The sequence below is a fragment of the Onychomys torridus genome, chromosome 9 (genome assembly GCF_903995425.1).
Source record: "Onychomys torridus chromosome 9, mOncTor1.1, whole genome shotgun sequence".
Lineage (NCBI taxonomy): Eukaryota > Metazoa > Chordata > Mammalia > Rodentia > Cricetidae > Onychomys > Onychomys torridus.
The window spans coordinates 10,158,727-10,184,917 of record NC_050451.1 but is presented as its reverse complement, the minus strand read 5'-3'; the positions used below and the strand labels follow the sequence as shown (position 1 = coordinate 10,184,917).

Sequence of the window (26,191 nt, the reverse complement as noted above, 5' to 3'; positions counted from 1 at the left end):
TTTAGCTGAAGTTAGTTTTGCATGGTGATTTCCTTTACTGTATGACCTTTGGCCCAGTTTCTTTATTATGTTAATATAAAGAATAACAGCATATATCTCTGTGTAGCCAAGATCAGCATAAATGTTAATTCAAATGATAACTTGGTGAATGTTAGCAGTTACTTCCATTTTTGCCCATTCTTTGCATGTCAGTTGCCATTAGATCATGAAACCTTTCTAAAATTTAATAGATTTCCTTTTAGATGAACAAATAATCCATTCACTATTTGACTTCATTGACATTATGCTTCTCATTAGACTATTTTATGTAACAGTATTTTTCATATTTCAGAATGAAGATTTATTAAATGAAATAAAACAACTTAAAGAGGAAATAAAGAAAAAAGATGAAAAAATCCAACGATTAGAGCATCAGCTTGTAAGTATTATAGACTGTAAACAGGCCCTTCACCAGGGAGTTGTATTTGCTTGTATAAGACTGGGCAAGAGTGGAGCTTGACTTTATTTTGGCTTTCAGAGTTTCATGTAGCATTGTGTTTAGAGACATGTGTTCCAGTTAAAGTTTATGATGGAACTTTTACATAAAATATAAAGTATTCATGTGAATACTTCTTTGTTGGTTCATGTTGATGGCCTCTTTTGTAAGGACTTTTTTGCTTATTAATGCAGAGTAAATGGTTTTTTTTCAGACATGTTTTGAGAAATGAGTACCTGGGCATTTTTCTCTCTGTAAGTAGAGTGACTCCAAGTGCTTGACCTTGAGTATTGTGTTATATTGAAAGGGATTCTAGGGAAATACTTCATTTCTGTGAATGATGATAAGTGATTCCTCAGAGGTAGGCTTGATAGAATCTTCATAATTTTGTAATTGTTGTGATTTCAAATGTTCATGAGAAAACAGTTTGTTTGGTACTTTGAATGCAGTTATAGGATAGTTTGTAGTGATTAAAAGGCCAGACTAAAATGAATATACTGCATAAAATCACAAAAACTAAAAGAGAATATTTATTTGAAATTAAACAACAATGTAACTGCAAATTCCGCTTTATAAAATACTACTCTGATTCAGAATGTCAAGGATACAGCAGAGTGAACTCTCTGCCACTAAGGTCATATTTCAGGTATCCAACTCAGGAATGAATAGGAGCACCCAGGTCAGATATGGTTAAAGGGTCAAAAGCAGGAATTGTGTAGAAAATATATTTTTCAATTGATTATATTCCAGTACAGTAAAGATCATTAAAGAGACTTTGTAGCATTGCACCGAGGAACCGTCATAGCATGTAGACTGTTTGTATTTAATACCCAGCAGAGTTCCATCAAAGATCCAATTAAGAAACGGTCTTTAGTACTTGTTGCTAGAACACTTTCTCTGGAGAGTTATAAACAAACATCTGCTCTTCCTTTTGGGCATCATTAATAGCTCCACCAAAGTCCATCTTGGGGAACCAGTGAGTCTACTGAGTTTACTTTCAGAGCATGGGTGAAAGGTTGCTTAAAGGAGCTCAGGTGAGCCCAAAGCACTCACAGCACTGGGAGTTCTCATTCCATAGCTGCATAGATGGAGTTCCCCCTTAGTTAATGCTCCACAGAATATAAACTCTAACACTCCCAGGATCACAGGGCCACATTCATTAAGGACAGAAGTAGATATAGCTGGCTGGAGGGTTCAGAAGAGAGTGGCTAGAATCTCAGGTGAGTTATTAGAACCTTCCACCCTGTCTTTCAAAGGAATGTCATCAGACCCAATCTTAAAGTTCTTTTGCAAGCAGTTACATCTGATGAAGATCTGTTAGGGGCAGAGGACAGTACTCCACAACAGGATCAAAATAAATCAGAAAAGGGATATAATTTTTCAGTAGTATTCTTTTTATTCCCTTGATTGCTACATATATTCTAAGTGATTTTGTACATTTTAAATACATAAAATTATATATAGTTAGTTTTTCAGACAGTTTGAAAAGATTGTCAAAGAAATATTATCGTTCACTGCTTTATCCCAAATCCAGTCCCTGAAAAAGAGGAAACAACTGAATAGACCTTGATGTTTGATGTAGAAATGTCTGCCATGAAAGTAGCTAGAGTTGCGTTGTACTATGTGACTTGGTAATTTGGCTTGTTGTTCTTAACACAGCCTTGGCCTGTGTGTATGTGCAGAATAAAACCATTTTAAACATTTGTGGTTTTGTCCAGGCAACCCGGTGTAACTGCCACCAGAAATCTAAAGAGGAAAAGTGTACATTTGCTGATAAATACACCCAGACACCCTGGAGAAGAATCCCTGTAAGTCACTTGTTCTTGACTTCAGTCCTTTGCTATTTTGTTGTGCTGCTTTGATTTTTTTTTTTTAAATCTAACCACTAATAATTTTGAATTTGCCAAAGCTATTTTTTTCTTTAGATGAGCTGCTCTTCCCTTGTCTCCTGATGTTATGTGCTTCCAAAGCTTCTCTCATGTGCTCTATACAAGTGAATGTGCTTTTAGTAGCTTTTCCTTTCTGCATATTGTGGCCTATCTTATTTAATTGTCTACTCTTTTCTCATTGCATGTTTTTGTGGGAGTAGTAATACTGTGGTCCCACTTACGCAATGTATCCTACATTGAAGGTGTATGATGTAGTATATTACCTTTTGTGTTGAAGCTTTTCCAAATAGGTTTTATTATACGAATTTTTTTTATAATTACGAACTATTGAGGGCATTAGGAAATATTAATCCATGAAAATATAGTTAGGATATGACTTATTTGAAACAATAGGAAATAGCCACCAAAATATTGTTTGTTGTTTTTAAAAGTGTTATTTATCAAAATATATTTAGTGCTAAAAGTACTGTATTATTCACTCTGAGTACCTGGAACTCACTTCAGGATGTCAGTCATTATCCTATTATATGGGGTAGGTAAAAGGCTTCTATTAATAAGAGAATGCTTAGTACACTTTGAGACTCCCTTTGTGTTCTATATTGCAACAGAGCCTCAGTAATACAAATGAATAGAAAAATACATAGGTTAATATAGTCAATCCAACTTAGAAAAGTTAACTATAAGCTTTAAATTTTATAAAATTGTTATTTTGTTTCTTTCCATATAATGTGTAATTGCTTTCTCTGTATGTGGGATGATATGATAGTAGAAATTAACGTACTTGAAGAGCTTTCACTGTGGTTTTTGAAGGAAAAGTGAGGAATAAGAGAAGAAAATACACAGATAAATGTAGGCTCCTTGGTTCCTAAACAGCTGAAGGAGGTTGGAGGGTGTGGAAAGTCTAGACAAGTGAAGAACTTAGTGAAGGACGATAAAGGTAGGACTCAAATCACAGGAAGCGAATGGCACCCTTAGACAGAGATAACCTAGTTCTACTTGGATGTTAAAGGGTGTGGAGATGTCTAGAGAGAAGTCTAAGATAAAGTACTATGCCTAGTGCCTCTACATGGCATCTGATCTGTCTATGGCCTCCAGTTTCCCACAAAGTGTGTGTAGCTGTAAACATCATTGATTTAGCTTTTCTGTTAAGTGTAAGAAGCTTCACTTTGTATCTTTATGGAAGTCTTTAAACTTCATAACCACACTGGCTCTCCCCCCCCCCCCCGCCCCGCGCCCCGCACCCCGCCTCTTTGTTCTGGAAACAGTATATTAATCTGCCTCCTTACTCTGGGTAAAAGTAACTGGTGCAGAACCACCTCAGTGCATTCCTGAGTTAATTTTTACAGTGATTTTGGGAGAAGTAAAGGGTCAGGTGTTTAGCCAAGCACTATCAACAATTCAGACTTCAGCTTTCTCCATGATTTATCATTATTATTATTATTATTATTTTTTTTTTTTTTATTTTTATTTTTTGAGACAAGGTTTCTCTGTATAGCTTTGTGCCTTTCCTAGAACTCTCTCTGTAGACCAGGCTGGCCTCGAACTCACAGAGATCCTCCTGCCTCTGCCTCCTGAGTGCTGGGATTAAATGCATGCGCCACCACCGCCCAGCTCCATTATTATTTTTTAATAGGCATCACCTGTCTATTCCTTTGTTTTATAGATAGAATAAAAATCAAAGGCTGTAAAATGGCCTATTAAGTTTCTTTACTAAAGAAGTGGCTGAGACAGTACTATAACTTAGGACTCCTGACTACTTACTGGTCATTGGTTCTTTATCCCAAAAGCATGCTGAAGAGCCTTGCAGGATGAGAGGTTTTGAAAATCAGAATGGGAGGAATGGAATGTCTTTAACTACAGAACAGCTTCTAAAGGCAGAGGTGGGAGGGGGTTCGGGCAGTAGGTTGACAGGTAAGGTAGAGCACGGACATGTCCTAAGGAAAACAGAGAAGTTAATGTGAAAGCTCATGTAAGTAGAGTCAGAAAGTCTAATCTAAGAACTACAGTAGTTTCATGGAAGTACATTCAATGAATAAATAAATGCTTGTTTATTTACTTCCATAATATTTAAGTATCAAGTTAAAAATCATTTTACTTTGAGATCTTTCCCCGTGCTCATTGGACTTCACTTGAAATACATCATGTTGGAAACAGTTTCTATAATGATAGTGCTTTTTTTTTTCTTCACTCAGAAATTATACTTTGCTCCAGATGTTCTTTTTATAAAGGAAGAGTCTAGCATATTTAGATAGGTTATAGGTGATACAGATGTAGTGATTCTTGTTTGGTAATCTTTAGTTTTTTAGGTAGAAATTTTAGAAATGAAAAGGCCAGTTAAAAATCATTTTAGTGTAAGTAAAATTAAAAATAAATTTAAAGCCTTTGAGAAGGTTGCTGATTATATTCTATGTCTTTTCACATTTTCTTATAACATCTTGGGACATTTCAGTGTTTTGACATTGCTACAGTCACTTGATTATAGCATCTACTTGGGCTTTCGGTGCAAATTCCAATTGAACATTATCTAATAGGAATTCCGTTTGAACATATCACAAAGTAAGAAACCCTGACTGCAGTGAAAGATGGAAAAGGATAATGGCTGCGAGATTTACTGACAAGGGTTTGTTTGAAGCCACTTAGGAGGTAAGAAAGAAATAGGGAAGGTGATAGATGAGTAGATGGCTACCAATGGCAGTAGAATGGTGGAACAACAAAAAATTTTTTTGAAGCTGACATGAGTTTCCTCTGGAGATTTGTCTGAGTAGAGTTGAGTATCCCTAATGGCTTCAAGTTCGATACCTGAAGTAGAGAACCCACCAGAAATAATAACCAAAGCAGTAGAGCAGAGAAAAGAAAAGCACATGATAGATACCTGTGTGCCTATTGCTCTGTGGCAAGCTCTGTTCACTAAACAGCACCAACCACCAGATGCTTGCTTAGTATGTCTTAACACAGTATGCCTAGATGCCAGTCATCCCATTTCCCTGCACACAGGAAGCTAAAACTGAGAAGCAACCTTCTCAAATACTTGCATGGCGCATGAATGCTATGGGAGACTGGTACTGTGAGAAACCAAAGTTCATTTTATTTTGTTTTTGTTTCACAATTTAGCCCTGGCTGCCTGATGTAGACCAGGGTGGCCTTGAACGCCACATACCTCTGTTTCCTAAATTTGGAGATGAAAGGCTTGCACCGTCAAACCTGGCTGAAGGCTCGTTTATCTAATATATAAAGTTACAGAGCCAGCTATGGGTGGTGCAGTCCAGCTGATCCTGGTGCTTGGAGGCTGATGGAAAAGGGTGACTACAGTTACAAAGCCAGGCTGAGCTTTATAGCAGACCTTGTCACTCTTTATAACTGATCATACCCTAGCCTCTTCTTAAGAACAGCATTACTTAATATTGAGTAATAATAATAAGAACAAGAAAAAGACACCATGAATTTTAGAAGGATTGAGAGCATATGGGGAAAGTTAGGAGGAGGAGGGAAATGATGTGATTATATTTAAAAATTGCAAAAATATTTTGGATGAGAAAAAAACATAGGACAAGGACTAAATCCTATCACTCTATGTACTTCTAATATTGTTTTCAAAGCATTTAACCATAACATTTAAAGATAGAAAGTTATTTTGTACATCAAATTCCAAATTATCAGGATATATTCTTTTTACCAGCCAGCATTTGCTTGAATACCTTAATTTCAATAATTAAACAAAATTAGCTGTCAGTCCCCATCACACAGCAGAGAAGGTCTAAAGGGTCTGTGTGTCCTGTCACATAATCAGCTGTCGTGGATGACTATCAAAACCATTGTGGGAATATGCAGACTATTATGTCACGTGGAAAGGCTTGTACATGTTAAAACTGTTCACAGTAGAACCTAATTCTTCTTCTCTCTCCTGGTTTAATAACTGCTACGTATGAGAAGTCATGGGAAGACGATCTGGTATACATTTCAGAATGTTCTGTTGGAGTTATTTCTAATGCTGAATGTCGCTCAGTTCATATCATTGCATAAAGTAGAGACACATGTAACATATCAACACGACAAGTGGAAGATGGTGCCATAAGCAGGTGTTTCTCTAAGAATTAGGTGCTTGTGCTGTAGACTTACTGAGTCAAGTTTTCCCATTATATTTTTGTAAAATCAGAAAACTACCACAGATGCATCACAAAAAGCATATCAAAAGTGTGTGATTTCTAAAAAATGTTTATAATTTTACTAGCAAGAAACCTGTTTCCACTTTCTTGGCCTGGGAGATAGTATATCAAAGCAACTGAAGTAACAGTGTACCTCGCAGATTTGTCTTTTGAGTAAACTATCGCATTTGCTTTCCTGATCTGGAGACTGGGCAGCAGCATTGGTTAACATTGCTGCAGGACTGTCCTACCTTTAGACTCAGATTTTCTACTTTCCTCCCCACTGGGAGTTGCCATATTACAACTCAGATATTTCTGTGTACATGTGGAGATAAGTACTCAAAGGGTATTAAAGGGCTTATTTCTTTGCTAAGGGGTCTTGTTTATTTATTGTTGCATTTATATTTGTCATTCAAAGAGATTTGTATGTGTGAACATACACATCAATATTTGAACAAGTAACATTTGTGAGGTGTCACACAATTGCTTTTGCATTGTGTAATGTTAGTCATTTTCAGGCATTGAGTTTTGAATATAATGTGTCAGCTAGCTTTGTAAGTACTGGCAGGAGCTACCTCGGCCTCTGAGACATCACATTCTGACAGGCAGAAGTCTGGACACAAGAATTTATTGTTCATGCCTTATGCTGTTTTTTAAAACAACCATGTTTTACATTTTGTAGTTCTATACAAAATGAATAACTGAGTGGAATTGTTTATCAAAGCCAATAACACATTACACATGACTGTTATAGCCATCTGTGATCCATCTGTTTATAAATGTCTGTCATTAATTTGGATTTATTCCAGACCTATGGAAGACATTTTTGAAACTATTTGAATATGTGTTGGAAAAAACAATTTTTGTTTTGTTAGAAAACAAAAGATATAGAACCAAAATCACTAGTACTAGAACCATTTCATTTGTATTTTGTAATTTTATCTGTGGAGATATATATACGATGGGGTTTCTCTGTGTAGTTTTGGTGCCTGTCCTGGATCTTGCTCTGTAGACCAGGCTGGCCTCAAACTCACAGAGATCCTCCTGGCTCTGCCTCCTGAGTGCTGGGTAAAGGCGTTCGCCACCGCCGCTTGGCTTATCAGTGGATATTTTTTAATTTGGCTAAAGTGGAGAGTTTTGGCAAAATGTGTTTTTGATTCTGTGGTGTTCAACATCTGTTATACAGATGTCTTCCAATTTTGATAAAACATGATTAAGTTAGATTAAGGAGCTATTAGTTATCCATACTAAAATGCATGTATCACCCACGGCTTGCATGTCACACTTTGTAAAACCTTAGTGTCACAATATCCTAATTATTTCTAACCCTAGCTTTATTTTTGTGTTCTAATCTTTTAAAGATCTATGACTTGAAGAGAAATAAAAGTTTTTTTCGATGATATTTGATTTTCTGATTCATGAATTAATGTTTTCTGTATGTTAATACATGTAATTTATCTTCCCTTTTATAGCTCCTTTTCTACAAAATAGTAGATAATCTGATACTTTAAAAGATTTATGATGATGGATTTATTGCATACCAGAAAGGCCTATTTGTATGTTAATTACAAAGAGTAGAGTGATATTTTCTGTAAAAATATTTGACAACTAGATTATGAATTCTGATATGTTAATTTGAGCTGCCTATGAGTTAAAAATGAAATTTACTTCTAATTAACACTGTTGCTGTATTATTTGAAGTGAAAACAGATATGACTTTGGTTTCTCTGGTTCCCTTCTTTATTATGCCTCCTACCCCATCTCTTTCTGCACAGGGTGGGTATTCTGCTCCCTCCTTCTCTCCTTGGCAGGGCTCCTTCCAGGGGATGCCACGGACTGTTCCACCGCACCGCAGACAGAGTGAGTCTGTGTCTCTCACTCCCATCCTGCTCTGGCTTTCCCTTCATGGTATTTCCCTTCTGCATGACCTGCCCCTCCCCAGTACCTTCTTTGCCCTCCTAAGCTATCTGCAGGCACCTGCTATGGAGCACTCCCTGTGGTCTGCTCCCTTAACACTTCCTTGACGCATGCAAACAAATCTCCACTTATGACCTGAAAGCTCTCAGAGGTTAATTTCACCTTAACAACATCGAAACATTCTGTGGTGACCCTAGACCTGCTGACATGCATCTGTCTTTAAATAGATCTTATGAAGATCATGAAATATGTGAATAAAAATTGTTTTTTTACCTAGTTATTTTTAAAATGTGCACATAATCCACAGATTTGATGGACAGATGCATACTGTTTAGGGATCAGTCTTACTAGACCATTGCACACTTCTTTAAATATTTCCTAATCAAAGGCTTTGAGTGTACTTAACTGCCATCTAAAAAATCCTTTAAAAACTTTTCCAGGCCTTTTTTATTTAACTACTAATATGTCTTTATAATTTGTTAGCTACTTTGCAGCACAGAAGCAATGGCTTGGAATATGCATGTGTACTAACACTTAATGATTCAGTTATCACTTGACCTTCCATATGTGTTGACTGCTCTAGATAATGTATTTAACGATACCTGGTAAGTTGGCTGTATTTTATCTTTTTTGAAAAGTCACCTCCTCCAAAAAAAGGCTAATATTAATGAAAAATAGTCCTTCAGAGTTAGTTCTACACCTTATCCATGGATTTAGTCTAATTGTGATTCCTACCATTTTTCACTAATTTTCCTTATGTGAAATATTAAGAGTCCAAAAGGGATTTTTAATTAACTAAGAATTATAATTTATTTTTTTAAATTATGACTTGGTTTATGAAAATTGTAAATAATTAACATGAATTCCAGATAAGACATGATTTGGTTGGTGCCTCTCTTTTCCTTCTGTGATTTTTGTTTTGATGAAAAATAAGAGTTTGTAGAGCTGTGGGCTGTAACAGGTTATTCTGAAGTGGGTTCTCTTATGTGGAGCAGAGAAGAGGGATAATACAGCACTGTCTACGAGCTCTGTTTTATTTCTAGAGCTGCTGCTTCCATGTCTTCTGTTGAAAACCCATGGCACGTGGGGACTAGAGAGAGCCGCTAGTGATAATAGGAACAGCACTAACAAATGGTGGATTTTGAGCCTTGGAGTCAGTAGTTAGCGCTGCCTGACAGGTTTATTTTAAGTCAGCCTACCCAACTCTGTGCTCACTGCAGGCCCCCTTTACCTCCTTCTCCCTACCACGTGTTCCCCTGCCATCCCTCCACTAGCTGCAGTATAGAATTGAAGTAAGGTTAATAAGCCTGTTTTGCGAATGGAGCTTTTTGTAAAGTATGTATCTGGAAATATCCCTCTCACCAATTTCTTAACTGGAATAGCTTTAGAATTTTGTTATCCTTTCCACTGGCCATGGCCATCTGTTAGCACTTTCTTCTTCCTCTTCCTCTTGGGTTCAGTGCTGTTAGGTTCTGATTGTTGCTATAGTGTTGTGATCAAGGCTGATCTCTGATTTTTCTAGGTCAAACCTCTTTCTGCATCTCCAGACTAGGAAAAAAGTAAGGATTAGTTGTGTATGCTTTAGCTCTGCTAGCCACTCAGGGATGGGTGGATGTATGTCTTTTTCTAGAGATACTCATAGGAGTCTTGTTGAGCCATAGCCATAGGATCGTTCCACACACTTTAGCAACTCCCACTGAACAGGAGAGGTTCTTCTGGAAGAGAGATGTGTTTTAACAACTGTACTATCTGAGATTCACCCTGTGGATAGCTAATGCAGTGTGCTAACAGGTTATTTTTCAACCCCCCAATCCCCAGTGTGAAGAAGTAAGGCCATTAAATCATAAGAATGAATCCAGTGGTTTTATGGAGAGTGTAAGAATAGATCTTTTTTTTGGGGGGGGGTATACTAAATGAAAATTCAACTGGATAATGTCTGTTTCTACATTTAACTAGTGTGTGGTTCCCAGCACTCAGTTTTTATAGACGTTGATTATAAATAATAGAAGGTAGTTAAGGAGTTTCTCTTTCATATAATGTTTCATTTAAAAAGTTCTTTGGATGCCTACTTGGGCATTGACTAGAGTGCACTGTGTTTATCATCAATGCAAAGGTCAGGAGTTGTGGCTGAGTTTTCAGTAATGGCACTCTGGTTTGCATTTTAAGTTGTAAGAGTAGATAGTCCAGTGTGAAAAGATAGCCTGTTCTAAACATGCAGAGTGTGAAATCATCAGTGTGTATTAGGAGTATGTAGCCAAGGCCATTCCAGAAAAATCTTCTTGCTAAATTTAAGAGTAACTCTAGGGAATGGATATATAGAAGTTCCTGGCTTTTATATGGCTTTCTCTGGAAATGTTCACTTGTATTTTTTGTTAATTTTTTTTATCATAAAGAATGAAGACTAATTTACTTTGTGTTGTTTTTCTTCTGGTTTCAAATAAATTTTGTATAGGCTACCAGAAAATAGTTTCTGTTTAAGTATGTGGAGACCCTTCTTGCTGTTAGTGGAGACATCTGTTAACTGGCATTGGTTACTCCTTCTGCTCTAATGTCCGTCTGCGTTGGATTGAGAATGATGAGTAACCCTGATGCATAGCAGGAAAAATTAAGAATTGCTTCTTGCAAATAGAAGGTCTTAATGACCAATCCAATAGCTTCTCCTGCCACACTTGGTGCATCAAAATCATATTTAAGAACAATGCCCATTTGTTTCTGCGCCTTACTTCCCTTTCAGAATTTTCTCTTGGTTATTTTACTTGAAAGAACTTAGGCATTCTCTGTATCTCTCTTCTGTGTGAAACAGCTTAGGTGGAAAGGAAAGTAAACAAACCATGTGAAGTACATCTCCATCTGTCCTAAATAGCCAGCAATGCTAGATGTGTTGCTTGATGTCTAAATTTATATTCTAATAATAATTATATTTACCAGAATTACATTGGAAGCACAGAATTTATAGCTTTTGGTTTTCCTTTTATTGTTTAACCTTCAGGTGACACCTAACAAATAATTTTGACAAGTGATGATGAGTTTATTTTGCTTCTCAGCCAGTATATATTTATTGGAAGCAAATACATATTTGTAATCTAATACATGTGTACCTATATTTAAAATTCAGACAGAGGATTCTTAAATAGTACTTCCTCTTAAAACATAATATACTCACTTTCTTCTCTAGTGACTTAATTTTTTTTTCTAAAAATGTTAGCAACTTGCAATAAGAAAATCAATGAATTGTGTCTCCCATATAAATATGAGTGAATATAGGCTTAGCATACCAACTTTAAATATGAAGACTCAGAACCTTAGGATCTGGGGACATGATTCAGCAGTTTAAACACTTAAGCATGAGAACCTGAGTTCTGATCCTGAGAAACCCTTGTAAATATTGGTGAGTGTGGTGGTGGTCTAACTGTAATTTCAGCCTCAGAAAGAGTAGACAGGGGTCCCCAGAGCAAACTACTTAGCAGACTAGCAATATAAATAAGCTTGAGATTTGATTGAGAGTCTGCCTCCATGAATCAGGTGGAAGAATGACCAAGAATGATTCCTGCCATTAACCTTGAGCATTCATACACATATTCAAAAACATGCATACACAAACATGTACACACCACGTCCACACAGGAAAAATAGGAAGAAAAAAAGAGAGTTTAGGCAACTTTGTATAAATTTTGTTATCATAGAAAACATTTTTACCAAAATATCTTTATCATTTTAAGTGCTTTCCCCAAAAGATTAAACCCATGTGCCACGGAAAGCTTTTTGTTGTTGAAGATGATGATCCTTGAGCAAGATACTGAGATACTGGTCATTGGGCTTCGCCTGCCTCACCTGTGCTAACCTGCTTCTTTTCACCGGCTTGCCCACTATTTGATTTTTTTATTGGTCATTTTTCTCCCCTCAGGAATTACTGTCTCAAAGTCCATGCCCTTAATCTAATAATTAAATAATGCACTTTGGAAATTATGTCTAAAGTATTTGGAAAATTTGATGTATAGTTTATAAAATATAGCCATGTATTTAAGAAAAGGATAAAGATAGCATTGACTATATAAGCATTTTATTTGAATTATCACTTGATCTCCACAATAATTCATAGTCAGCTATTAATTATTCTGATTTTATAGTTAAATATGTAAATCAATAAATCAGAATGATGTAATATCCTCAGGTAAGTAAATACACTAGAATTGCATTTTATTCTAAAACCAGAGCCTACATCTTGCAATTTATTGTAGATGACCTTTTCTTTAAAATTTAAAATTTCCTCTGACATACAATATAGTGGCTCGTTATAGATGAGCTAAAAGAAATAAAATAGTTTTATGTGTTTCCTTCTAGTCTTTCATAAAATAAGAATGTTTTGTAGCTCTAGATATTTTTGAATCATGTAAACATATTTCACATAGTTACTGTAACTTGAAATCACTCTTTTTTTGGTGGATGACAATGTGTTATCCCTTGGGTGTAATCCTTCTTTTTCTAGTCCATATAAATACTGCAGTGGAGTTTATCTTTGTGTATAGTCCAGTGCCAGCACTTCCTCAGGCAAAGCTCTGGAAGGACATCATTTGCTAAAGCCTGTGCACTCACGAGGAGCAGTTACGATGTAGACATGCTGATAGATTTGATTTACACGGCCTAGTCTGACTGACTCCAAGATGTGACTTTAGTCAATTTTATCTGCAATGTTACTTCAGCTGTTGTGTTCTTAGGAGCAATTGACTTTGGGAGTGACTTTTCATAAAAAGAAAATATTTCAATTGGAATGGAAACTAGGATAATTTGTAGAAACTGAACTAAGTCCGTTGTGCAGTCATTTTTTTCTGTAATATTATATGATTTTCGCAGTCAATTCCAGATGGTATCTAGCATGGCTATTGACTGGTGAATTAGAAATGTGCACCTAACTCATGGTCTGGTAGAACTTCCCAGAAACCTAGGCACGTGCTTGTCTGTCAGCACCTGCACTGGGGTAGGTGCAGCAAAGGCGCCTGCTCTGCAGATGGCGGGGTGGTTTCTTTACCCAGCTGTTGCAGCTGAGGCATTGCGCTTGCACACCTTCCCTCTTGGTTACACCAGTGGAATTGTGCTATTGTTAAGTGCTCTGTCTACATCTGCTAGGTAGTGACAGACTGTCTTTAAGAGAGAGCTGCATGCATTCAGTCATGTCTCAGTGACTGTGCCTCAGCAGCACATACCTCAGCCACTCTTAAATATGTTGACAGTTTAGAAGCAGGTAATTGGCTGTAAGCTCAGAGGCTCTGTGAATTCCATATTTCTGTAGTTTTTAAGTAATACATTTATTAATCATATGTCCTCTTAAGCTTTCTCAGATCTGGGGGTGCCATTCTGAAATCTAGAGGGCAAAAGATTATTCTGAGTTTCCAAAAGTCACTGGAAACCATGATTGTCTTCACTTGGAGCTAGTCCCAGAGAGGCTTATTTAAATAATTTGTCTTCACAGTGATATGTGGAACCACTTGTATCATTTATAACACCATTTCTAAGTTAAGGTTTAATTTACCTTTAAGAGGTCTTTAATGCCATTGCAGCAATAAAAACTAGCAAACACTAAATTTATTTAGCTTTATAATATGCTAGAAGTTTTTTTTTTTTAATTACTGAAAAATATTTTCTTCTTTTTCCTTTCTTCATAAGTGTTTATTTGTGACCTAATCTCCTTAGGTCTTTGGTATGTTAGTATTAAATTGTGTCAAAGTTTTTTTCATTCAGTATTGTATTTGGTAAAATTCAAGTGATTTTCTTGTGTAAGATTATAAGAAGTTATAAACATACTTTTCTATGGGTATGAATATTTGTACTAATTATAAACCACTTTAGCAAAAACGGTATAAACCAATTAAATATGCTTTACTATATGTAAATATACTATGTACAAAAATGAATAATGCCTAGACAAACACAAGCAGAGCAGATACCATTGGCTGCTGCCCAGTCATGGCAATCCTTGGTGTTTTGTCTGGTCTCTGATGCCCTTGTCCTGTCTTTTTCTTGTCTCTGCTCTTCCATTGTGCCATTGGCAAGGAGTTGAGAAGTTAGTCCATTACTTCTCTGACAAAGCGTGGTACAGTACAATTTCAGATTTTTTCCTACCACCTTCCTCATGGTCACTTTTTGCTTTTCTGTTTTCTCCCAGTTTGCATGATGCATGTCAAAGCGTGCATGCATGAGATTACAGGCATGTTATAGGTGGCTCCATTTCCATCTTCCTTTGAAGTATTAAAGTGTATTTAATAATACAGTAAACCTATACGTAGCTCAGAAAATGATTTTAGGTGTTTCTTGTGTGTTAAACAATATAATTTTTATACTTGAATATTTCCTGTTTTCTACTTTACAGACTATGGAACATTTTACTCAGTACTTGACATTTTAGCTGCCATCTTTTTTTGCTAGTGACTGGAGGGGAAGGATGCTTATGAAGCCCAACATGATAATTCTAGAAACCTCTGGGGTGGGATGACACAATAATAATGAACAGCTTTCCTCAGGGTTTCCTCCAAGGAGCCACTGTGGAGCTACGTCTATCCAGAGAGACTGATCCACCAATGGGGTTGGGCTTGGTGTCTAATTGTTATCCTTTGTAGGTAAGAATCAACCAAGAACCAAAAAGTAGGGAACTTTTCAGGAAAGCTATTACCTGTATGATGGTATTGAATGTGTAGATTGCTTACACTGAAACTTTAAAATAATCATCTAATTATACTGTGTATTATGAAAGCCCATGGATTTATAACTAGTACCCAAATAACATAACAGTAATATGTTTTAATGCTGCATTTTAAAGTCTGTGATGGTCTAAAGCTGATATTTGCCACTTGCAGAAGTGTGTAAAAATTGAACATTTCTTCATTAAATGTCATTGTCCTCATTTAGAAAACGAAGAGGCTAATACCTTCCGCTCAAAGTCTCAGGAAAAGTAGACAACATGCATTCAAACTTAGAATTGGGTTTTCTGCATTTAGGTAGACTCAAGTCTTCCCAAGTCTGGAGTGGAGCATTTCTCCGGTGATTGTAAATACTGAAACTCCTCTGTGAGACTTGCAGTTGCTGAGTCCAGTTTGACCTGATAGGCTTGCTGTTATTTGCAGAAATTAAATTATGAAATTCCACGTCAGGGCACAATTATCATTTGTTCAATATCTCACTAATTGTAAGGAGTAGATCCAGAACTCAGACTTCCTTCAGTCTGATTATAGATGCTAAGTCATTCAATACTATGTTTGACTAGCTCCATCATGGAGCCATCTTGTAATTCTTTCAAAAGATTGATATACTTTTATGTTCTAACTCAAGTTCTGTCCAGGAAGGAAGTAAAGCAATCTTAGCTTTGGTATCATACTCACACATGCCTGCTATTGATTTAAAACACATAGCTGTGATTAACCTTATTTAACTATGCATTTGAACCTAGAAACTTCATGTTCTGTAGCAACTAATTTATTTTTATGAGATGGATATCTTGGCTATTCTATACCAGTTATGAAAAGCCATACTTTAAACTTTTCATGCTTACCTTTCTAATTATCATAGATGATGTGTGTCTGAAAGCCCAGTGCTATGTGGTTTGCATGCATAATTATATTGTTGATATTGGAATAGGGAAACAGCAATATACATTGGGATAGTTTTCCCAGCCTACTGAACCAGAAATGCCTATTCAAGTAAAAAAGCACTTGATTGCTTTTTTGTTTGTAGGTCATTATGAAAGATACTTCTGTTCAAGTTACTATGTAATAAAATTAAACATTTTAAGAAAAGGTTTATTTCCTATTACCCAGATTTATTTGTCCATTAATTTTTATTTAATCATTAATTATCTATTAATGACCTAACCAGTCATCTTTGCTAGTTTATGGCCAGTTGAGCCATTCTTGAATACACAGCTAATATTCACTTGCTCATTTTTATAGCAAGCATGTATTTAATCACCGTATACTACAGACTGCTATGTAAAATAAAGTGTAATAGTGTTTGCATGAGGAGCCACATGGTCTCTGTTTATCCTCGTAAGCAGTCCAGATAGGCATCTGAGGTTATCGCTGAAGATGACTATCCTAGCTTTGCAGTCCCCAAGTAGTGTCTATTGCTGACATATAACTGTTTAACCTGAGAATCTGTAGAATGGTATGGTGATATTTATTTATCTAAAACTAGTATGTGACACTTGGCCGTTGCTGAATTCAGTTAGAGGCACTGGACATCAGTCTACATTTCAGAATGTTTCTAAAAAACCCTCTACAAGTTCCAAGGACAGAGTCCTAATTAGTGACTACTTCTGTAGTCACTAACTTGTAGCTCTAGGAGGCTTGCTGAATCCCTAGTTGTGCTTGGGTTTCTGTTGCTTTATGTTATGAGTCTTGTGAGCTGCTAAGGCCATGAAATGCTTAGACTAGTAGGTCCTTGCCCAGATACCTTGCCCAGATAACAGGAAATACTATAAAATTTTTCTATTCTCAAATGTGTTTGTCCTGTCTCTTTCCCCCACAGTGTGTTGATTTTATACTCTCTAAACTTTATTGGAGCTGTTGGCGATCACTCACTTGGACTGTTGATAGCTTACTACATGACTCTTAGCATTTTTTCCCCTCATTGAATTTCTCACTGGATCCACCAAAGTGAGATCCTGAAGCGCTCTGTGCCCTCTGTGCTCTGTTAGCATTTATCAGTAGCTCTTAGTAGTTATGTAGCTTGGCAGGTTCCTGTAGGTGCCTGCCTTGCCTCTTCTCCCAGCAGTCTCTCGCCACATTCTCATGGCATCTAAATGACAGAACATTGTGTTCTTTGCTAGCCATGTCCATGTACCAACCCTTGTCTTAGAATTTTCCTCCTAACTGTCTACCTGGCAACTCCTGCTCACCCTTGAAAACCTGTCTAGATTGTTTCTACGTTTTGCATGTTTTCTTTCCAGTCAAGCTTTTGTTTTCTTTTTGATTCCATGTTGTTGGAAGTAGTTTTGTCATTTGTTAGCCTGACCTCCTTAATGAGCTCCATTAAGCACAGGGACAGCTGTGTGCTCACTTCCAGGTTTTCCCGCTCCTAGTACTATGACCCCAGAACTCTGTAGCTGTTAGTGGTAAGTTGTGGTTAGTGATAGTCTGGTCCATGGTAGGGTGCCTCTCCCTGTTGTCGCCTTAGACCTCACAGTGTTGCAATTTACTTACCAAATATCACAAGAAAGATCTCTAGGCAACATACTAAAATTCTTCTCCTCTGAAACTTCTTGAGTGAGCCCTGGCAGTTCAGATAACTCTTAGCACCTTTGTCTTCCATGCTCCTACTTGTATGGCCCATTAAGTATAGCAGGGTCCTCCTGGGTTTCGGCACCAGATGTAGCAGGGTCCTTTGCTGTTGTTCTCTTTGGGGGTGGGGACCAAGTAGGCGCAGAGTCAAACCACACAGACTCAGTTTATTCAGGAAGAGGCAAGCCTTATATACCCTCCACCCTACCCTAGGGGAAGGTCTAATGAATATGCATCTGCTGGTGTGACATAGCTATCTCTCATTGGGCTAGGTCATCTCCAGATCATGTTTCAGCTGCTGTTGCTAAGACCAGCAGGCAGACCCAGGCTGGCTCTCAGAAAGTATCTTTTTTACTTGTTTTGGCCAGATGGCCCACAAGCCTGTTAGGGATGAGTCATCCCACAATTAAGTAGTGCTTAAAGCATTCCACTGCTTTCCTAACATGAAGTCCATGTTATTCCAAACAAAAACACAGTCAGGCCTATCACAACAATACCCTAGTCCCTGGTACCAACTTTTGTCTTAGTTAGGGTTTTTATTGCTGTGAAGAGACACCATGACCACAGCAATTCTTATAAGGAAAACATTTAATTGGGGTGGCTCACTTATAGTCCAGAGGTTCAGTCTATTCTCATCATGACAGGAAGCATGATGGTATTGTAGGTTTATTTTGTGCTAGAGCTGAGAGTGCTACATCTTGCAGGCAACAGGAAGTCAACTGAAAGTCACACTGAGGGAAGCTTGAGCAAAAGAGATCTCAAAGCCCACCCCACAGTGACACACTTCCTCCAACAAGGCCATACCCACTCCAACAAAGCCATACCTCCTAATAGTGCCACTCCCTATGAGATTATGGGGCCAGTGGCATTCAAACTGCCACAGATGATAGTTTAGACTTTTGTTTGTGTAACTATTTAGTCTTATTTCCTCAGATAAAAGACTCAGCATGGTATATTCTTAGAAACTCTGTCACTTTCTAATTGTCAGTCTTGTAAATGGAGCTTTGTTATGTTGAGCACGTGCAGCATATCTTTCTGATTCTACTGTTTGCATGTGTTTCTTCATGAGAAGTAGGGAATGTGAATAATTAACAGTGCAAATTGCTGTGTCACATTCAGGTCACAGTGGTCCTTTTCTGGAAGTTGGCGCTCTGATTACTTGTCTTAATGCAAGCCAGTAGCACCTTTTTTATTTCTAGGGTAATAAACATACAAAGAAGTCATCTTTTAAAATTGTCACTGATAGTTTTGGTTCTTTTTTTATTTGTTTTTTGTTTTTGTTTTTCAAGACAGGGTTTCTCTGTAGTTTTGTACCTTTCCCAGAACTCGCTCTGTAGACCAGGCTGGCCTCGAACTCACAGAGATCCACCTGCCTCAGCCTCCCAAGTGCTGGGATTACAAGCATGCACCACCACCGCCCACCTTATTTTTGGTTCTTAAATTGCTTTAAGATCTTTTAAATTGGTATGAGAAAACTACTCTGTTTGGAGGTGAAAAGAGAGAACAGGTGCTGTGCACTTGGCCATTAGTGCTGCCCTTCTCCAGGCCCCCACCTTCCATACTAAGGATTATGACTTCCTTAGTTTGGCCTTGCTTGTTCTTTCTATTAAGTATTTTTGACTTTTTGTGATTGCTTTTACATTCTTACTAGGAAACCTTCAGGAGAATCGACTGAATTAGTTACTAATGATATTTTAGTTCCTTTCATTTTGAAGGATAGTTTATTCACATCCATGGTAATGGATTGAAAAATGCCCACTGTCCCTGGAAGGAGGAGACTGGACCTGCCTGTACTGAATCCACCAGGTTTAAATGAATCCCCAGGGGAGTCTTGGCCCTGGAGGAGAAGGGAATGGAGGAGAGGGGATGGGGGGAAGGTGGAGGTGGGGGCAGGAGGGGGGAGGATAGGGGAACCCATGGCTGATGTGTAGAATTAAAACACAAATATAAAATAAATAAATAAATATGCCTCTCAATAGTTTAAAAAAAAAGTGTCCACTGTCTTTAAAGTCTGGATAGTTAGCTTTAGGCAGTAATTGGGCTAGCTTTAGTTTGAACATTCTGCAGCTACAGTTAATGTTAACATTCATTGTTTTGTATGGTTTAATTTGATTATTGTTCTGCCTTTTAAATATATTTTTTTATTCTTTAAGAATTTCATTGGGTTTGGGGATTTAGCTCAGTGGTAGAGCGCTTGCCTAGCAAGCACAAGTCCCTGGGTTCGGTCCTCAGCTCCGGAAAATTAAAAAAAAAAAAAAAAAGAATTTCGTGTATGCATACAATGTGGTTTGATCATTCTCACCCACTCAGTCCTTCCACTAACCACTCCCAGATCTACCCTCACCTCTCCACCTCCTCCCAACATTCTATTCTTTTTAAAGACTAAAAATAAAATAACCTATCAAGGCCTGGTTGTGTTCTCCCTGGTGTAGGGTCTTGCACTGGAGCTTGGTTAACCTGTCAGAGGCAGTACCCTTAAAGAAAACCCATACCCCTCTCCCAAATTCATCAGCTGTGCCTAGCTTCTCAGGAGTTGAGACTTGCTGACTCCTTCCTCCAGGCTGGAATGTGGACTGGCATGGTAGCTTATGCACCCCCTCCCCCTTTTAAAGTACTGGGCAGCTCTCAGGCATCCTTCCTGAATGGTGATCCTGTTCTCAGTCATTCCCATCCATGCATGCTACTTCTGTCTCTCACTGCTGATCCTCAGCAGCCACTTCTGCTGCTCGTCAAGGAGTAAAAGAATACAGTGATGCAGTCAGAAAGGTCCACCATCCCTTCAGCAGCAGATGTGAGAGACATTGAGTAAGGTTTCTTTGTGCATTAACATAGTTAAGAATATTTTTAATGGGGCTAGAGAGATGGCTCAGAGGTTAGGAGCACCAACTGCTCTTCCAGAGGTCCTGAGTTCAATTCCCAGCACCCACATGGTGGCTTACAACCATCTGTAGTGAGATCTGGCGCCCTCTTCTGTGTAATAAATAAATCTTTAAAAATATTTCATTAATGAAAAATGATCTGTTAAAATCCACATTTGATGGGGGCTGGAGAGATGGCTCAGAGGTTAAGAGCACTGACTGCTCTTCTAGAGGTCCTGAGTTCAATTCCCAGCACCCACATGGTGGCTCACAACCATCTGTAATGAGATCTGGCGCCCTCTTCTGTGTACAAAATAAATAAATAAATAAAATCTTTAAAAGAAAATCCACATTTGAAACCCAAAGTTTTTGACATTTTAGCCCAAATTATGAAATAGAAAGTATGTATGTGGGAGAGGAAACAGATGGTTACTGATTTGTTCTAACTGATCCCTGTGTTAGTGAATAACCCAAAATAAAGGAAGTTGCATGTTCTCTTGAGTTGGCTGCTGAGGGTACGCAAGGCTACTAGGGCCTTGAAAACTTGGTTGCTGTGTTTTGGTTCCAGTTCCAGGTAGCTGCACATTGATGCTCTCTCAGCTGTCACTGAAAAGGCTGTTGGGCCGTGAGGGGCTCTTAGGGTTGAGTTTAGTGCTTTGAACATACTGGGCTAAGTGTATGAGACACTTTTGTGTAAATCATTAGAATTTCACATAAACTAACACTATAGTCTTTTCTAAACTTTGTGTATCTCTTGGTAAAAGAGAGACAGCGTTTGACAACTCGTATAAAAATGAACTTTAAAGTGCACCATAGCTGGAAAAATGACTCATTGGTTAAGAGCTCTGAATGCTCTTACACAGGACCAGGGTTCAGTTCCTAGCAAACACGACACCTTACAACCATCTGTAACTTTAGCTCCAAGGGAACTGATGTTCTGTTCTAGCCTCCAAGTACACCAGGAACACGTGGTGCGCCTATACACACACATGCAAAACGATGTACATAAAGTAAAGTGGGCAGTATCCTGAAGGTTACCATTAAATGTGAGTGCCACTTAAAGGAAATTAAATCAAAGTGATAGTGAACTGTTCCTCTGTATCCCTTGTAGATAAGGTTGAAGATAATAAATGTAATGACGCAGGGATTCTTTTCTTCATTAAATACTTAAAGGCTTTCCTTTGTCCCATTTAATTTTGGCTCTTGTTCAGTGTTTGCTGCCTCTATCATTTTTGTTTGCATTATCATTTTAATGTATGTCATGAGTTTGCTTGGATCCTGCAATTCATCCTTTACTTTAAAAAAAATCACATATTTTCCATATTAAAGTATAATAAGTGGCAATTTGCTTAATTGGAATTGAACTTGCATTAATTCTGGGTAAATTTCTAATATAAATTGTTGGTATTTTTTTTTTTTTTAATTTTAACAGCCTCAAGTACTACAGCCTTCCAGCAGCCTTCCCAGACCTACAGACCACGCCCAGGGAAAACTAATAAAGCCACAACATATCGAGGCCCACAGTGAATATACAGTCCAAGGCATGTGTCAGAGTGGTGCACATCCAGATGGAAGCTGTACACATGGCTTGCAACAAGAAAACAGCTATGGTTTGGAAGACCGTCCTTTTTCGTCAAGCCCACAGTTCACAGTGGATGTGGTGAAGGACATACCTTCTGAAACGAACCTGAGCATGACTATGGATGCTCAAGAGCCTTCTTTTTTGGCAAAGAACCAAACTAGTGACTTGCAGTTTGTACCTAAACCTCAGACACCTTCCCAGTCAAGTACAGTGGACCAGACTAAGAGAGTTGGAAGAAACCAGTCTCCTCAGCCCAAGTCCTTGCAGCTTTTAAAGCCATCCATCTTGAGTTCTTCGGCACCACCTCCAGATTCTGATTCATCATCAACTAGGACTTCCACATGTAAGAAGGCACCAGTAATCGCACAGTGTAATTCAAAACATCAGCCAACGTCTAATCAAAACAATCTTGCAAATAATTTAAATCTGAAAGCATCTAAACTCCGTCCCCCTTCTGGCTCTTTCAAACAAAAACAAATAATCAGTCCCCAACTAGAGTCTCAAACCAAGACAAACATCCCAAGGCCATTAGCACGACCAAAAGAACTGCAGAATCCACACAGCAGTTTGCATTCTGGGGATTGTGTGGCCTCTAATCGATATTCTCGTCTTCCTAAACCAAAGATACATTAAGTGCATAGCCATCATCTGCCAATTTGTCTTTTGAAAACAGTCTGCTCTGTAATAGCTTTATGTGCAGTTTATTACTGTGTTTGAGGTTCCATTACAGCAAATCTTAAAATTAAAACAGAGAAGCTTCTACTAGTTTGCCTCTTCCATTTTATATATCCTAGTTGAACTATATACCATTTGCACATTCTTGTCTCAGGTAAACACAAGTTTACTTATCCATCTCAGAGGCCAAGTCATGCTATCCAGCCCTCTCTCTGCACACCAGAAAAGTCAAAGGATTCCATTTATCAGGCAACATATGTACTTTGCTAATTTAGTCCTGTTGTGGTCCATAACTGTGGTTATCAAAACCCCACCCCTTTGCTTACTCTTACTGTGAATATGAATATGGTTACTATTTTAACTAAAGATCCATAGTGATGATGGAAGATGATTGTCCATAAGCAAGATTCTGGCCAGTGTTTGTATGTGAGGTCTATGCAAAATCTCCACAATAAGTAAAGACCAGGTTTTTAGTCGGCGAGTCCTTATAGGTTTTTTCTCTCTCCTTTCTAGGATCAGTAATATAGTCCTACTGTTTCTCCATTTATCAGACAAATCCCCCAGGCTGACAGTTTTTATTATTTTATGTAAACCAAATATATGTTGTTATAACACCTTGTTTCATTTACACATGTACTATTTGCTTATATTGCTACTGGATAAATTTGGAGAGCTTGAGATGCCTAAGGGTATATTAGTTGTAACCTCTGTTGGTGCTAGAGTTTTGCTGGTAATTGAGTTTTAAACCCTGTTAACTTATGGATCCATCATATTTAAGTTTCTACAACATACATTGAAAATTTAAAATTTAGTCTTTATTGTAATATTTGTATTTATTTTTGACTATTTGCTAATATCTGAAGACTGGAATAATGGACTTGAAATATTTGCACAAAATTTTGAGAGGATGTAAGAGGAATTTAAAGCTTATTTTCTATAAAAAATGAGTTAAAACACTGAGAAATGTATATAAATTTAAGACTATCATAATAAGTTGCTTTTCTGGGTTTCCTGAGTTTCCCTTTTCTATTTTGAATGGCAGTTTCTTGAAAAGTAGATTTGGGGAAAATTGAAATTGTAGGTAGAGAGTGTACTTCCTCAAGATGTGCTGCAGATGTGCAGCCTCCAGGTAACTGTGGACAGGAACCCAACCATGCCGCTGAGTAAATTTACCTTACATTTGCCCAAATCATGCTGTCTTTAGGCTGGTCATCCATCATTCATGTCATTCAAATCAAGAGTTTTCAGACAAATAACCTTACAGGATCTGTATCTGATTATCTGACCAAAAAATGTATCAAAAGGAATTATGGCCAAAACAAACTGCTAGGGCTTCCTTTTAAAATGTAACCAGGTTACAAAGAGAAGCATGGTATCAAATGCATTAGTGGAAAGCTTCCAAGTCACATCTGCTGCCGTTTGGGGGCAGTCTTCCCTCATGTGTCACAACCCCTCAAGTGAATTTGCCCTTGGAGATGCTGACCTTTCTTGGGTTTGGAAATGGGTGAGCATAGTCTCACACCTCAGCACTTTAGTCAGAGAAGAACTGAAGCTCAGGACGCCCTGAACATAGGCCAGAGGCTATTGAGTCATCACTGCTATGGACAAAAGCACCCCTTTGTTCATGAAAGTGAGCCAGGTTGGCTGCTGCTGTATGTGAGCACATGTGCTTTCCCCTATAGAGAATGAAAACTAATCTCGTGCATCGCATATCGGCTACAATCATACTCTATTCCCTGCAATAAAACATACTGATGAATGTTGTTGTTGTTTTTTAAATTAGAGATTTGTATAGACTCTTGTGAAATACTTTTACAAGTTAGCCTTATCCTTAGGGGAAAGTTTAACATTGTAAATTTATTTATAACTGTTTTGTCTGATGGAAATGTCATCATTGTCTATTAGAAAAACATGTTGACTCCAGTAATTTGTTTATTCTAATCTTTGGCCCCTTTAATTTTTGTCTCCCTGATGACTTTGCAGAAATGTTTATCCACCAGTTCACTCTCTATATACCTGGGTTGGACCTGAGGTCCTGATAGAAGATAGGTTTTTGTTTGTTTGTTTTTATACAAGAGCCTCACCTATCCCAGGCTGGCCTCTAACTCACTGTGTAGCCAAAGATAACCTTGGATGTATTTTATCTCTTGCCTCCATCTCCAGAGTGCTGGGGTTACAAGAATGAACCACTGCACCTGGTTTTATGTGCCACTGGAGGTTGAATCCATGGCTTCCTGTGTGCTAGGCAAGTACTTGGCCAAGTGAGTTCCATCCTCAGCCCTCAGCAGTACCCTTTCAGACATAATGTATGCTGCAAATACATTACCTAGAGAAAAACAGCTAGGATGCATTCACAAACACCATAGACTATCTGCCTGCAGTTTTCTGGAAAAGCTGCAAGAGTACCATGTCTGCTCCTAGTAACACTAAGAAGTGGAGGTGAGGGCAAGCACTGCTGAATCAGAGGTCACTTTCTCACATTTGGCTTGATCTTGCATCTGTAAACCAACACTCTGCCAACTGTTTTACAGAAACGTAGCTCGTTCACTCTGATCTGTCAGCAAAGATAGTGGGAGTGGGTGAATTCCAAGCGCCAAGGATGAGTTGGGTGATTCTTACATGTATGAATAGAAAATACACAGAATTGTTCATTTGGCTTTTAACAGGATGCATTTTAAATGATGGTTTTTGTGAGATGGAGTTTTGCTGTGTAGCCCTGAGTTTGTTCAAAGAAAGTTTGGGCTAAGATGTTCATTGGCATAGGTACAGCTGATTCCAAGCCTTCCAACAAAGGATTATAGATGATTTCTTACCACAGACCATCTACGTATTACTTTTCTTTTGGAGTCTCATTTTTCATTTGTGCAGTATTTTCAGGCACACCAACTACTATTCCTTGTATTTATATATAGATGTTAGATAACTTACTAAGCATTTAGTGAGGAAAAATGTGAGTATGAAAGACAATATCAGATATGCACTTTACATGAGTTTAATTGTAGTTGTGCTGTGCCTGGAATATCAAATTGCCTCCTGTGGGTGTGGCTTTGTTTAGTGAAATGAATATCTCTGTAAATGTTGCTGTTTGAAGGAAGCTGTACAGCCTTTCACCAAACTGTATCCCAGCATGCCACTTTGCCCATGATAGCACTAAGTTTTCTTGGAATGTCCATTGTTCCTTTAAGTATTTTACTCAATGTATCAAAGACAACTTGTTCCCCGTAACTGTCATTTCTGAAAGGTTCCAGATACAGGTGCTCCTGTTTGCCATCAAAGTAGTTTGGCCAGCTTCCTGAGGATGCACTTTGGGGTCAAATGAGCTTGACTGAAGGCCAGTAAGACTGCAACAACCATCCCCACACCCTCCATCCTACACTGTAATTTCCA

At 37.9% G+C, this 26,191-nt stretch overlaps 1 protein-coding gene across 5 annotated transcripts in view; it reads left to right on the top strand.

The window, feature by feature from the left end:
- Window positions 1-24,900, top strand: part of Ccser2 (coiled-coil serine rich protein 2) — a 129,485-nt gene extending 104,585 nt beyond the window's left edge. For 2 of the 5 annotated variants that reach the window (XM_036198906.1, XM_036198911.1), the window contains 3 exons: window positions 332-418; window positions 2,194-2,283; window positions 21,980-24,900. In XM_036198906.1, the coding sequence (XP_036054799.1) occupies window positions 332-418; window positions 2,194-2,283; window positions 21,980-22,762 (960 nt within the window). In that variant the 3' untranslated portion in view covers window positions 22,763-24,900. Of the gene's footprint in view, window positions 1-331; window positions 419-2,193; window positions 2,284-8,281; window positions 8,367-14,471; window positions 14,512-21,979 lie in introns of all 5 variants that reach the window. The other 3 variants (XM_036198908.1, XM_036198909.1, XM_036198910.1) reach the window with 3 other exon arrangements.
- Window positions 24,901-26,191: the final 1,291 nt, after the last annotated feature.